This window comes from Cygnus atratus, chromosome 7, assembly GCF_013377495.2.
Source record: "Cygnus atratus isolate AKBS03 ecotype Queensland, Australia chromosome 7, CAtr_DNAZoo_HiC_assembly, whole genome shotgun sequence".
NCBI lineage: Eukaryota > Metazoa > Chordata > Aves > Anseriformes > Anatidae > Cygnus > Cygnus atratus.
The window spans coordinates 26308836-26324922 of record NC_066368.1 but is presented as its reverse complement, the minus strand read 5'-3'; the positions used below and the strand labels follow the sequence as shown (position 1 = coordinate 26324922).

General features: G+C 35.4%; 1 protein-coding gene across 1 annotated transcript in view; it reads right to left on the bottom strand.

Moving 5' to 3' along the window:
- The window catches only part of CTNNA3 (catenin alpha 3), a 467780-nt gene that overhangs the window by 124443 nt on the left and 327250 nt on the right, over positions 1 to 16087 (bottom strand). The window contains exon 11 of the mRNA XM_035543318.2: positions 13886 to 14042. Coding sequence (XP_035399211.1) covers positions 13886 to 14042 — 157 coding nt within the window. The remainder of the gene's footprint in view (positions 1 to 13885; positions 14043 to 16087) is intronic.

Below are 16087 nucleotides of genomic sequence, written 5' to 3'. Positions count from 1 at the left end.
TGTAACTACCCAAAGTAATTTGAAACATAACTCTGATGAAGATCTAAAATTTAATGCTACAAGTACCTACAGGTTGAGGCTTGGCCTTCTGATTCATTGTATTTAAACATTAAACAAGTGTTTCTTAACATAATAGAAGATACAACAATGTTGCAGGGTTCAAAGAGGGTAATCTCAACTTTTGAAACAAAGAAAACCAGGCACCTTAGATCTCTTAATCCCCAGTCCTGACTAATAGTTTTTCAGCATCTGTATCAACAGGCATTATAAAGTTTTAATTTGTAGATAATAAAAAGAACATCCTCTCACTCACAGACAACATCTTTCTTAAAAAAAAAAAAAAAGGCATTTCATAAGAAACTTCAGATTACCTCCTGAGTTCCAGAAAATGACAAATTGCACTGTGATTGCAGTTTACACAGTTACCAGAACAAGGGCTTCTCCTTCCTCCAGAAAAACCTATCCACTATGATCTAAATCACACACACAAAATAACACAGAAACATTGCTGCACAACAAATTCCAATGCTTACCCACAAAATGGGCACTAAATCTAGAAGCCATGATGCACCACTGACATGGGACTCATTCAGGAAGAGGCCCTTCTCCACAGGCTTAAATGCTTCCCACATTCCCCAGCAACAAAAACCATCAGGGAAAGAACAAGGGGGACTTCGGATGGAAACAATGGACACAGAATTCTGTGACTCGTTCTCATGCAGGCACTTCTGAAAACTAAGCGAGATGTCTTCATGCAGGTAAATGGCATATAAGTATTGCCACAAGTGGTGCAAGGTTTTTTAAATAACCCTACACAAAGAATTAAAGGGAAGTACATGCATGTTCCAACAATGCACTGACGTTGCAGCCTTTGGCAAAGGAAAAAGTTTATGCCACTCATAAATCTAGCCATAATGGCAAAGGCCTCTGACGGTAAAATTTTAAAAATTAACATGCACACAGATCAAGAGAAAGGCCTAACCCCAAAGGTAAGACCCTCAAAACAAAGAAGTAACTTCAGATAGTAATCTAATTAGTCCAAATTGAATCCGACACTTTGTATGCTGCTTAAGCACAACAACGTATTTTTGCAGACAAGTGATGAGAAAAATTTTAAAAGTTCTGCCCAGAGAAGTACCTGACCTGCAGTAACCTCAGTCTAGCACCCATCTTACTGCAAGTTTAGTGTAGATGTTCATTAAGATGAAAGGTAGCATATATTCATACAAAAATAAAACAGAATAAAGTGCAGACTGAAAAAATGCAGAGATGTCATGTAGTGTTTCTGTTTGCAAGTGGTTCCACTAACTTAGCAGACAAAGCATTGAAGTTTTACAGCCTTACCCTCAACATACCGGAATGTTGCAGATTTTTTTCACTGTTTTTAGAATGAGAGCATTGGGAGGGAGGAAGGAGATTCTTTAAGTTTTCACAGCTAAAATTCAAAGGAAATAAATTAAAAGCATGTCAAGGGAAGGAAAGGGAAAAGTTTAAGTGAAAATGTACTAAGATTTAGAAATAAACTTAGATGAAATCGCATATAAAGTGGTTTCTGAATTTTAACACACTACAAAACTGGATGGTACGTTCTAGAATTTTTTTTACTGAGTTTCGGTAATTGACATTAAATAAAGTTTCCCAGGATATCTAAGACCTCCAGTGGAATAAGAGAAAAATTAAGTAGGATGAACAGGATTTTACACAGTTGGACTAATATTATTCAAAACATTCATAGACAGTGTAGGGATTCTCTCCCACTAAACTTCATGGACAGTTTCAGCATTTCTGAACATTTTACCATCTGCCTCTATGCATTTACAGTAAGTATGAATGGCATCTCTAAAAAGAGCTCTTGTTGTGTCTACACTTACACCTGTAGCATCAATTTTTAACATGCAAAAATCCTAAAAGATCAAAGCAGAGAAGAGAGAATTGTGCATCGTGAACAAGTATGTCATTGACTCCCACAATTCAACAACCTGATGTCATCATTGCACTGTCTAGTTGCACACAAAGAGTTTGAAAAGAATGAAAATAAAATTAGACGTAACATGTATGATGCACTCCCTAGTAATGACACACAGCACAAAAATACCGTCTGTTTCCAGAAACTGATTCAGTGCCATGAAAGACAAATGATGCTGTGAGAACTAGAATCTCTATTTTGACAAGAGCTAGCAATATACGGAGAGCTGCAAAACCCATCATATCTAATCTCCATTTTGCTTCCAGTTGTATCCTATCCAGAATGTCACCCAATTCAAACAAAGGTAGCACATAGTTCTTTATACCATTCAAACATTCTGGCAATTAAACCAGGGGAAAATGCTATCAGTTAGTATATAACAGAAAACCAATGTGTTAAAGTCACTCCAAACAGACATAAGCTTAAGTCGATAATTTGCAAAAGTCTGTATGTAAGAAGTGAACGTTGTGAACAGGTGAACTGTCTTCCGTAAGATTAACTAACTTGTTTATCATATAGTATTTCTCTACTGCATGATCAACTTTTTTGTGGAACTCTGTTATTTAAGAATTCCTGCAATTATGAAATTACTTAAATATATACATAGGTTCACAAAAATGAAGAAACCATACAAGTTGCTGCATGGTTCAAGGACTACAAGACCCCAACACAAAGAGTTTTAACACTTCCTTTCCCATCACCCTTCAATCCATCACCAGAAGAGTGCCTGAAACTGGAAACTGCCATTTTAGTCTGGATACTAATTTTACTTATGAGCAGTGATAATCAGTATGAGTCATCACACAGATCCTAAAAGAACCATGACCTCTGGTAAGCAGACACAAGGAACAGAGCAGGGCAGGGTAAATTATGCTAATTACTTCTGATGCTCAGCATCTTTCTTTCTCAAGATGGCATCAATTAACCTGAGTTAAATCCCAAGCTATTTTTACCTTGAAGTTTGCTGCTTTTGTTTCAAATGAGAAAAATGATTTTTATACTAAAAAAAAAAAAAAGAAAAAAGAAAAAAAGGAGTTTCTTCTCTTCACTTGTAACAAAAAGATATTACGACCCCTTTCATATCTTAACCTGCATTTCCATCCTCAGACCATCATGGCAAGTAAAAATTGTTACAGTTTGTTTTGAGGCCACAGAGGGAAAATAAAATAAAATGCAGCACTGGGTAGACTCTGATGCAGTCCTGGGTAAATGTCCATGAAGAAATTAAAAGAAGAGGCAGTATAAAGAAAAGTTTTTCTTGAGAATGTCTTCGTACACAATGTGACACCGCATAATGATGAACACTGATTCAACAGCACAGTAACTACTACAGAGCAGAGGGAATAACACATCATATTCAAAATATACTACAAAAACTGGCAATATAGCGTTATGTAATTGCATGTTAAGGATGTGAGAAAGATGCACTAAAAATAAAAACAGCAGCATGATTTTAAAAAAAATACATGTGATTCAAAGCAACAGTGGAGAACTATAGAAAAGAACTGCTTTTATGGATGAGATGGAATAATGCTGGGGATCTGCTACAGATTTGAAAATTAAATTTGAAAAATTATTAAAAACCTAGCTACCAACAGGAACACATCAGACTGGAAGATCAATGGGCTAACTCACACGAGTTTGTGAAGTCTATTCTCAATGAGCTGTTTCCGTATTCAGGAGAGAAGGACTGAATCATCCAGAAGACAAATTGACATACCCTGTTCACTGAGTACAGAAGAAAAGGGAGATAAAACTAAGTTTAGGATATGAATTCATCTATAGATAGAAAAATAAATGTCCATTAGATTTACTCACAAAAATTCACTTCTTTAAGAGTTGCTTTTGTTAAGAACATGGGTTATAATTAATAAGAAACAATGGTTTGATTTTGATTCAGAGAGAACAATGAAAAGTTGAGTCCATAAATTAATCTCTCTTAAGGGTAAACATAAAAAAAATTAACAACTTAGTGAGATCAATTGTGTTGATGAGTACAAGGGAGCAAAAGGATCACAGTTTTGTACAGTTCTTTCACAACTGTACAACAGAAATTAACATAAGGCCTATAAGGAACACGCCCATCGAATGCAGTGTTAGAGTCAAGACACAAAAAGCCCATCTTCCTCAGATCTTCTCAAGGATGTGAAAAATGAAAACAGTACTTTAAAAAAAAAAAAAAAAGGCAAACATAAGAATACCCAACAGAAATTGATTAACTACTGAAACTCAGTCAAGGAGGAGTCTAAGAATCCAGATTTCTGCAAGGGACCTCTTCATAAAGTTTTCAACAATTCTGTTTTAGTAAAACAGAATAACAAAGATGCACAGAAATAACATAATAATATTATATAAATAATACAGCAACACAGAAATAGCAAAGCCCTGTTGTTTTTTCTGGTTGCCCCCATCCTAGGCTTCCCTCTTATCAGTTTGAAACCCAAGACAGGGAAGAGACATCAGAACATCCAAAATCACATGTGTTTCAGTGAAAACAGGTGACTAGATTCTTAGGTAAGAAAGAGGCCTGCTTTTTCTGAGGAAAATTCTCAAACATCACAATATGGTCAAAATATTTAGACTTATGTTGTTACTTACATAACACGAAGTTTTTGCTTTCCATCAATTTAAATAGCTATTAAATCTACTGAAATACTTAAAATCTTTCAATGTCTCAAGAGCTTTATAATAATGCTAAATTGCAGTTATTTCTTCATCAAATAACGGTATGTTCCTGTAACTTTCAAGTGTTCCAGTTTAGAGAATAGCTTTAAGCAAACAATTATGAATGAAGTTCCCATTTCAGCTGAACTTCCTCTTGTATGAAGTTCCTCTTGAGTTAAAAGAAAAGGTCTGTTTTTGGGTTAATTATAAACCTCCTCACAATCAGCTTAGGAAAAGACATGCAACGATTCACAGAGCTCAAGTATATATATATGGTGTACATGTGTGTACATGTACACACATACAGGAACACAGATATAGATACACTCAGCTATATATACACGCACATATATACACTTTTTTTTTTTTTTTTGACTATTTCAGTAGTGCTTTAGATTTTAAAAAGGCCCTGGGCTCCCCCCCTTTCTACCCGTGAGTACACAGCTGCAAAATTACACATGAAAAATCTACACATAGAAAAAGAACTAAGCAATTGAACAAATTTTCACTTTTAAAAGCAGTTATTATCACAATTTTTCTGTATCTAGGTAATTATCTGTTAATTAAAATATCTATTTTCAAGCTGATGCCGTATCTTAGTGTTATTTTCAACTTTGTTATTTTTTATATAATTCTAAAAACTTTCACAAAATTACATTTACATGAATCTATTCTTGGTTCTCTGCCTCAGATGAATTCCATTCTTCTTGAAGTGATGAAACTGATAGAAGGGCATGGTCAAGTACATTATTTATTATTAGAGCAGATAAGTAATTGCCTTAGTGTTGCACTGCTTGAGCTTTGTTGTACGTTAATAATTAAGAGCAATGAAAAGAGATTTGGGTCATGTATAAACTAAGAAGTTTCAAATTAAATTTCTGTACTGTATTCCCCATTGTTCTGCATCTGAAACAGATATACAGGATGGTCTCTTCCCAACCATTACAATAAATTTATTTTCAATTCAACTTTATGCAGAATATAGATTTATAGAGTTATTTTTATTCCCCCAAAAATATTCTAATACACTAGAAAGAGATCAGGATACCTAGCAGAAAGGACCAGACACTATTAGGCAGCATCAACTACATGGCTTGAAGAATCCAAAGCCTTATTTTATGTTTATGCTTAAGTAATGTAAGCTTACTTTTGGACAAACCAAGCAACTAGAGAACCATGAACTAGTTCAACCATAGTTACTGACACACTGTAGGGTCCAGTACTGAAGGATTACGTACTCCAGAGGAAGCATGTGACAACAACTAGGAAGACTAAAAGTACATAAAACCAAGTTAGAGTATGGGTATGGAAGCACCGTTACTAAATGTGATTTAACTAAGGGAAAAAGGATTATGTGGAAGAGCAGAACTTTAAGGTTACACCTAATCTGCAGTCATTATGCTATTTCAGAAGATCTGTCATGTGGAACTACAGCAAGTAAGAACATAAAAATGACATTTTTTTCTCTTAAGGGATCATATTTTTAAGTACACAGAGAAATAACACGTGGCATGAATAATCAGCCCACTTTTGATAACAAAGTAAGACCTTAAATGGTTTTGAAGAAGGAAGAAACCAGAATTTAAAATTGGGAAATCCTACCGCAATCATTTACAGTACGAAAAAATTAATAGAGCAAAGACAGAAATATGAATAAGAGTAACTGTGCTGGGAGTGGACGGGGAGAAAGCCTACTAACTAGTGAAAAGTATTTGTCTGAATCAACTTGAATTCTAAGCTTCTATGGTAAAACATACCTGTAAAGAGGTATGTCACTGTTTTGGAAGTCAGTAGCTCACTAATTCCTTTTGAACCACTCCTGGTTACTTTAAGAGCACGGTGGATCTTCCCAACACCACTGGGAAGAGCTACATTCCCCTGGGGAGTCAGGAAACTCCAACTTGGCAGCATCTATGGCCACTGGAGGAAAAAGACCACTGTGAAAACAAAAACAGCCTACCCAGCATCCACCTATTTCCTTCACCTCACGCATATTCCAAAGCTCCTGAAGTTTCATAAATATTCTCCAAGCTGGATGTACCTATTAAAGTATGAGACAACACTGCTCTGTCAAAGAGGGGCGTGACAAATGTAAATGAATTTTAAAGTGACTAAGAAGTAGAAATCATTTTGGAAGAAAATTCATATCACTGAAAAAGAAAGCAGCAGCAACGACTAGCCTACAGGTCTGAGCATGGTTAAAGTTCTCATACTCGTAAGTTTAACAAAGCATACTTTATCACGAACCCAGCTACCTGCACCATTTATCATGCCTGAACAAACTGATGGTGTACAGTGATGAAGTGTCTGGCTCTGCAGATGAACAGAGTGCAATTGGTATTGCTTCCTTCAATAATATTTTGACAGTCTACAAAAGCATTCTTACAAACTAGAATGCTAGCATGTGGGTGGGTGACTGGAGAAGAGAAGGCTCCAGGCAGACTTACAGTGGCCTTCCAGTACCTAAAGGAGGCTACAGAAAAGCTGGAGAAGGACTCTTTGTCAGGGAGTGTAGGGATAGGACAAGGGGGGGGATGGCTTTAAACTAAAAGAGGGTAGGTTTTGATTAGACATAAGGAGGACATTCTTCACTCAGAGGGTGGTGAGCCACTAGCACAGGCTGCCCAGAGAAGCTGTTGATGCCCCATCCATGGGGTTGTTCAAGGCCAGGCTGGATGGGGCTTTAGGCAACCTGGGCTGGTGGGAGGTGAACCTGCCCCCATGGCAGGGGGTTGGAACTGGATCGGCTTTAAGGTCCCTTCCAACCCAAACCATTTTAAGATTCTATACGATCCAAAAAGGGAAATCAAAAGAAAAACTATTTTTCACCTTTCATAAGGAGGTTGGGGAATACCCATCCTTGGAAGTCTTCAAACATCTTCTCGACAGGATCCAAGTAACTTGGTATAATTTGAAGTTTGTCCTGCTCTGTGCAACATGTTTGACTAGATAATTTTGAAAGTTCTCTTCTAGTATCTTTTGTTCTTTGATTATACTCTTCTATTTTGCTATTTTGTACAGGTTGCATTTCGTGTTAATAAAGTCCATCCAACTTCCTGCTTTTTAATTAACTATTGAAGACCTTTTCCAATTGTAAACACTATGGTAACAGCAGGGGCTTCAGATCTTAAGGTATAATGTTAGGAAAGAAGCGAAGCTGCATATTTGCTCCCCCTGCACTATCACAGTAAATTACATCCTTAAAACAGGAAAGAGGACATAAGGTAACAGGAAAACAGGGAAAGTGACAAAAGGTAAGTTTCTCTTTCTTTTTTTGCAACTGTTAAGCTGAGGAAGATTGACTGAAACCTAATAAAAACTTTACTATGTCAGCAAAAATGCATTCCTTTAGCTCTTGTTTTTGTTTGGGCCATAAGACCACTTGTATCCGCAACAACTGCTTTCTCCGAACACTTTATGATAACATCCTACTTTTTGCTGCTTTCCAGGAATTAAAAGTAGTTTTAGATGGCACAGATTTGCATTAAAAGGAATTTCTGTTTTAAGACTATGATGCCTTACTGATTTATATTAAGTTTGAACACACTTAACACATTCTTAGATTCCTAGAGAAGGATTAAGATACTGAAAACAAATTTCTATCCTACACAAACTCAGATTTTAGAGAATTTCTTGCACACTCCAAATTTGGAGTGTGTTCTTCTCAATTTCATCTGAAGGGACAGCCATGCACCATTTCCCTGGATCTCCTCTGAAAGTTCATACATCACACTGGCACAAAAGCGTAATAGGAAAACGAACTATGACTCATCGCTTCTTCTCCCTCTTGACAGCAGTAACTGATTTGTGCCAATTCTTCACTTAAAAAATTACTCTCATTTGGCTACTCAAGTCAGCCTGAATGATCTTTAGTCCAATCACAGAACTTGTTTAGTAGTCTCAGAAGTCTGTATCTATCTAAGACAGATCAGTTTAATTTCTAAAAGGAGTTGAATTGCAGGTAACTTCTTTATACTTTACAGTATTTTCTGTTTACAATCTGGATATGACAATTCCATTGTCAGTTTCTACTGCAGATGGACCTGCAGGTGTCCATGTTTACCACTATCAGTTTAGCAGTGTACACTGACTGCATAGGTAGGTTACACAAACCCTTAGTTGAGGCAAACATGCAAGTAATTCCACTCACTATCATTCCACTAGGTAATCGTCAAGTAAAAAATTTCTAGTAAAGTAACAGCAAAATGGGCATCAGACAAAACCATTTCAAAGTCTAACGACTCAATACCAGTCCTCTGGAATGCATTTCACTTAAAATAATCAACTTAGCTTAAAGTTTGGGTTAGATTACAAGAGTCAAAATGCACTTTAGACAAATTGTCTTTTAAGGAAGTACTTGAAAAGGCAGAAAACAGACATTACACCCAGTATACAATAGGAAAGACGGTATGTCATTAACATGCAGTGCATCAAGCAGAACATTTAATCACAGATGAAGGATGAAGAACGAGATAAACTAAAATGAACAGAGTTGTTTTTATGAAAATAAAAAAAACTCAAATTTGGCAACAGAGGAGCTAATATAAAAGGATTTAAGAAAATGTGGCTAGCATAACTGTATTCCAAATACGACAGTCCGAAATTCTGAGATGGAAAGCATGAGAGGCTGGAGAGAGAAGGTTCATGAGGCAAAATAATCATAGTTTTGGGGAAAGGACACACACAGAGGACAGAAAAGCAGCATGAGGGTCTGTAATGCAAGCTCTTCAAGAAAACAACAAGGAAAAACACAGATCCTTATGATTTTAATATATATAAAAACACATTTGATGCTTTTCTTACTTATGATCATCGTAGAAGTGAAGTTAACTCTTGGACTAGAAGATCTAATTCTTCTCTTACTGGTTTTCTAACACTTAATAATGTTAAAATATTTAATTGTTTTCCAGTGATTGTAATTCCACATTATAATCGGGAAAACGTACATATAAAAGAAGGAAATATCAACATTTCTGGTTTTTTCCATCTATATCTGAAGTTTATTCACATAATTTTGAATAAAGGATATTAAAATAAACCCAAAGAATTAACTTTAGAAAATGAAAATCCAAACTACACTTTCACCCTAACTACATCAGGAAATATGAATATTCACTGAATATTTCAGTTTGAGACACCAGAGTTGAGGATAAAACTTAAAATTTACAAGTATAAACAAAATTACAAGCATACCATAACTAGTTTCCTGGAAATTCATGCATTGGATGCAATAACATGTTTTGGTTCCATTATATGAGTATAAAAACCTCACATTGTCATGATAAATGGATGACAGTATTTTTTTACACTTAATGTCAGTGATCATAAAGATTAATACCCACATTTTTCCTTATTTTAATTAACTATCCAAAACTGATAGGCTGACACTGATTCTCTGTTCTTGGTAGGTATAGCGTAAAAGATCTATGAACAATGATCTCATCATTTATCATGTTTTATAATCACAATGACATTTTTTACACATCTCATTAGCTCTTGCTTTCCTTTAAAAAGAAAAATCCTTCATTTAAATTGGCTATTTGCAGTCAGACCTCTTCCTCAAATATAAAGACCTAATTTCACATGTAGCATTATTTTCCTTTAAACCAAGTATCACATCCAAATAAAAGAATAAAACAGAACTGAAATGAAAGAAAAAAATCATGAGGATAGGTGAATCAGAAAAGGAGATTAATTAGTACTTAAAACAGATGACAGTTATTAGCACTCTTTTTCCCCTCCATTTTCATACCGTCACAATTCCCTTCAGGTTTTCTGATCTGCCACAGAATACTCCCTTTTCCCCCTGTGCTACACCAGAAAAGGACATGCATGTATCACATTAGGAGACAGTTTCTCTGTACATATGCTTTGTTTCAGCAACCCCATGGCTGGTTTGTGAAGAGTAACAATGTCTTTTTGCAGTGACCTACCATTTGCAATTCCTACCCATCCTCTCAACTATATTTTTCCATATTCAGCTTACTTTTAAGATAGAAAAATAACACCCTGGATTAAAGAAACATAGGGACTAATCCAGTTGCTTCTGAGCTCTGCAGGAAGATTTTGCAGTGCCTTTAATGAGAGTTATTTTGTACCTTAAAAGTGTCCACAACAGAAACACACCTACAAGTATTCAGTTTACCTTCCAAATCATCAATAACCCACAAAACTCGTAACAACATCATTTTATAAAATGAGTTGCAATCCAAGCCTCGGGTGACACTGTGTGAAAAGGAGATACATAAACTAAAAGACAAAATAGAAATTCCCAATTCTTACCAAGTTTGGGAAGTACATTGTGTATCTGGTAGAAAAATCTGACCTATCAAGCAACCGGAGATGCAATATAAAATAAAACTCTTAAGTAGACAATTCTGTTTAATGATTTAGAATCCTCAATTACCAAAACTACTAGAGGTATGTTCACAATATTTAGAAAAAAAGTGTACAATATTTTTGGATATAGACTAACCACTTCCATTGCCATCCTGAAAGATGCAGCTACACCTGCAAATTCAGCCATTAAAACCAACTGCCTACATCTGATACAGTATATCAGCACAGTATTAATTTTGAACTAATATTTAAAGAACATTTTCCCCCCAATACATCCATGTTGGCATTTAACTTAGAAAAAAAATTATTCTGTAGAAAAAACAGGTACATTATAAATCTGTTCTTGTATTAATTCCTCTGACATGAAACAAAACACTTAACCTTCGTTATCTTTCCTAATGACCAAGTAATTTCCCAAAGAGTTAGGTAACTTCCTTTATTATACATTTAACTTTTCTATTTAGATAGAGCAACATGTTTTACTCTCAGAGCACAGTAACAGTGCTAATACACTGATGATTATACCGAGAGTAACTTGCACCATTCCTTCTAATTAGTCTTAATAATTAGTTCTATGTACATGAGCTGAAAAAAAAAATCTTCCCAAAGGAAATAAATTATACTACCGTAAGGAAGCATCTGCTCAGCAGATCACGTAAGAGAAAACATGACACTTGAAGATGGACACGAATTACAATGTGCAGAAATGTCCTGCCAAAGCTTACAGAAAATGTTCTACATGTCCTCTCTAGAGTAACTGTATGAATGCTCAGTTCTTTGGACCTCTTAATATGTAGGCCTACACACTGCTACTTAAGTTACAGTTTCTGCTTTTATTTGCTGTCAAACACTAAATCATTCAACTGTACTCAAGTAATAGAGAACAGACCAAAAATTGATGAGTTAACCCTGAAATGAGTAGTTGTCCAATGAGAGATTTTTTTTCCATGCATTAATGTAGTTTCTAGTTTTATTCTTCAAGCCAATGAATTTTTGCAAAATATCTGAAATATGTTATTGAAATGAATCTCAGTCTTGTGGTCAAAGATAAATGTCTAGTTCAATTAATTTTAAAGAAAAAAATAATTTTAAAGAAAAAATTTGAAACTCAAGATATTTTATAGTAGGGTAAAGAGATTTACGTAATTAATTCATTAGCAATTTAGAGAACTGACCTGTTCCTTTGTTTTACTAATGGCTCTAGCATTACTTGCAAAAATTTAAGATTTGCAACCTCCTGGACCCTGTACGAAATAGGATGGTTTATAATTGGCTTCCATTAAAGGCTAAATTACAGTTGAAAACAACCTCAGGTTGTTTTTCTGTACTGAGATGCATGTAAGGGCAGTAGCTCCACAAGTAATCTGTTCACACTATTTTGCAGTAAATTCTTCTACATTCCGATCTAAATCACTTGGTTCAGTATTCCAATGGACTAACATAAAGCAAAGAGAAGTCTGCTGCTCTGAGTCAAAACTAACAAATTGTACATCCAGACCTGAGCAGTCATCTCTGCTTATGGTTTTTGCACTGCAGTAGCCATGTCCCACTCACAAGTCAGTTATGGGGACTTCAGTCCAGCTGTTTCCAGCTACCCCAGTAAAGATGATGTATTTGAAAATACACAAGTCATCTTTAGAGAAACAAATACCCAAGTCAAGTTTTTGACAGGAGTACACCTTCATTTTTAATTAACAACAAATAACTTTGGAATGAACTTAGCTCTGAATTCACTTACCATGGTTTCAAACTGGTGACACCTGCAGAACTATTCATGTTCTACACTGCTACATAAAGCACATAATCCTAACAAATGGAATTAAGTTCTAGGGACTTGCCCAGAGAAGAACAGGCAAACGATTGTCACACTAGCCATAAGGAAAGAGAATTTAAACCACATTTAATGAAGATAACACAAACTTTTCATTCTTTTCCATGTTACACACTAAGGCAAGTCAGAAGTGTGGAATTTGGTCTTTCAAGTGCAGGAAGTAGAACAGCTGTTCTCCCATTTCAATGTTGAAGACAATCTTTGCTTCAATAAATAGTTTACTGATATTAAAGGCTCCTTCAGTGAATAAATTTATAGTTACATTCCTCTTGACAAATATGTATAGCTTTAAAGTTTCTGGAAATTCTACAGTGCATCTGTTCTATTTATGAGATGTTTTAAAATATATCAACTTGAAAAAGTAGCCCATGTGATTTCTTATTTCCATGTCTATCACAAGAATTACTGTAGAACCAGGTTTTATTTGCATGCAAAAATTTATATGCACATCTAGAACAACACTGGATGTTTGGAAAGTTGGTACCTGCTCAGCTCAAGGAAAAGCTCAAGCATCTATCAATGTTATTCAGATCACATCTATGTGATTTAGCATCCCATTCTTTTCCCCCTTGAACTCAAATTCATCAATCAAGTTATCAAGTGTCCATAGAAAATTTCTATTGGTGATATTCTGGTAAATTACAACAACTTTTTATGTCTTTGGATCTACTAAACATTTAACTGCACTGTTTTCAATAATGATACATAGTGGGGACAACACCCAGAGAAATCTCCTCCTCTGTGTTTATATACACTGTTATATGCTTCCTTCCTACAGAAGACTTCTCACAGATGCACAGAGCATTTTAAAAGTTAGAGGCGGATCAACCTGTGAGGCTGGATAAATGTAACCCCTATAACATAGCAGTTCTGCTTCATACCCCTACAGTTTGTTCAAATCACCTCTACTGAGTTCTACGCTGTGCAGACTAAAAATACCTACCATGCTGGGACACTTTATACATACAGTTTCACAAAACCTTACAAGATCTAATCTTCTATTTGTTTCCTGTTGAAAACTTTACAGAGGAGAGTTACTTCTCAAAGCACATAAAAGAATAATCAGATTCTGAAAATTATCGTACCTGATACAGCCAGAAAATCATCAATACTCGTTATATCATCCACAGCTTCAGTAAGAACATGGATGTGATTCTCCCATGTACTCCTATACATCTCCATGTTGTTTTTCACAACTTGACTTTTTGGTCTGGCAGAAAGAGCTAAAGCAGCATTAATAACCTGTACCAAAACATATAAACAAACAAAACAACAACTAAATAATGTCTTCTGAAACAATTTTTTATTTGTAACTTACTACTGCAGAGGAGCACTTAAGTTTTCTAAACAAAAGAATTGTTTAGCTTTTGTTTCTGTTCACAACAGGAATATCAGTCAGATGTTGCTTAGGCCAGTTTTCTTTTTATCTTCATGAAGTGAGAAGGAGCGTGATTCTAAGTGAACTGGGTAACAAGAATTCCAATGTTTTACTTTCAGTTAGACAATTCATGCTATTCCAGTTTGCAATATACAAATACAATGAAGTTTTTACTTACATAAGGGACGGACATACAGGTACTGCATATAATCACTTCAGTTTCAAACTTACATTTCTTAACAGCAGATATTATGGAATTTATTATGGCATTATCTTCACTGAATGAGATATTATCAGCCTTTACCATGTAAAAGCAGTTGATTTTGCAAGGACAACAGCTGCCTGATCAATGTCAGGGACATAACACATCCAAAATCTTTATAAACGCAGCAGACTGGTATTTCTGTATCAGTTAGGCCTAGAAGTAGCAACTATGCTCACATGAAGAGTACAGATTCCATCTCTCCTAATAGAGACTAATATAAGATAGAAATATTAGATCATAAAGTGATTAATTCTTTAGGTATCACTTCAATCTGTTAATTAGCTAGAGGGCTTTTTCTAATACGGCTTTTTATTGATGTTACATCCATAAACATTACATAAATCAAACTATATTGTTTATTTAGCAAAGGGAGAGTTTAAAACACCATATAAAGCAAAAAATATGAAGAAACAAAACAAGATACCACACTAATCCCCAGTGCTGATATTATACGTTCATGAAACAGTTTTAACACCATGCCACTGTAATAGAGTGAAGAATAAGAAGAATAAGAACTGAAGAATAAGAACTAGGAAATTCCTCATCCTAAATACAACTGATGTTTCTTTATGGTAGTATCAATCCTCTTGACCCTGCTCTGGATAATAAACTAAATAACCATTTTATCTGAGTGGCATTTTTACATATCACATGAACTTGACCAACCTGGTGAAATTTAAGTAATTACAAACTTACTAATAACATTCATGGTGTCATAATGAAGAAATATAGAGAGACGGGCTTTCACAATAGAACTGCTGGGACTAAGCCTTTTACTAACAACTCTGGTAAGGAAGAACAGACTTCTTGTTACTTTACCAGGTAGCTGGGAAAGGAGAAAGGTATGTAACTACAATGAAGAAGAGATTTCTTCAGCAACTGCTTAAGTGATCAAAAAATACAAGGACAAACAAACAAGCATCCTACTCTCCAGCAGGAAAATAAAATTCATTAGAGGAAAATCATAAATTTAGAATTGGAACCAACTGGGCAGGCAGCAGCAAAAAAAAGTATCTGTATTTACACTTCATCAGTCAATATAAGCAAGTCAGAGAAATCATCAGCCAGAGAAGTATAAACAGAAGCAATTGTTGAGAGAAGTATAAACAGAAGCAATCGTTGAAAAATCATGATGCAAGTGTTTTGCTCCACATATCAAGTACTGATTTTTTAAGGACAATTCCCTACCTGTGGGAAAGGAATTCGCAGGGAGCTTTGTGCTGTTTCACACGTCCCTGAGTTAGAGATAATGAGGAAAACAGCAGTAGAACCAAAAACTTCAGCAAGGTCGAGATAAAGTAAATTGGCTACAGTGTTAAAGAGGAGCTTTGGGCAGTGGCCAATTGCTGGCTGGCTCGAGGCGCGTGTCTGAGGGTCTCTTACCAATTGTATGACAGATTCGGGCGCGTGAACAGCACTTGGGGCTACGGGGAAAGTATATGTAGTGGTGAAAAATGGCAATAAAGATCTCCTGTTCAAGAGCCATCAGGAGTCCGTGTCTTGCATCCCTTCACCTACCCATTTAGGGGCACTATACTTCTAGAAAGAAGTCTCTCCCATTCAAGACAACAACACCAATATCATCATCATAGATCTAAAAAAAGAGATTAAAAAAAAAGTCTAGTAAAGGAGAGAGACTGAAGA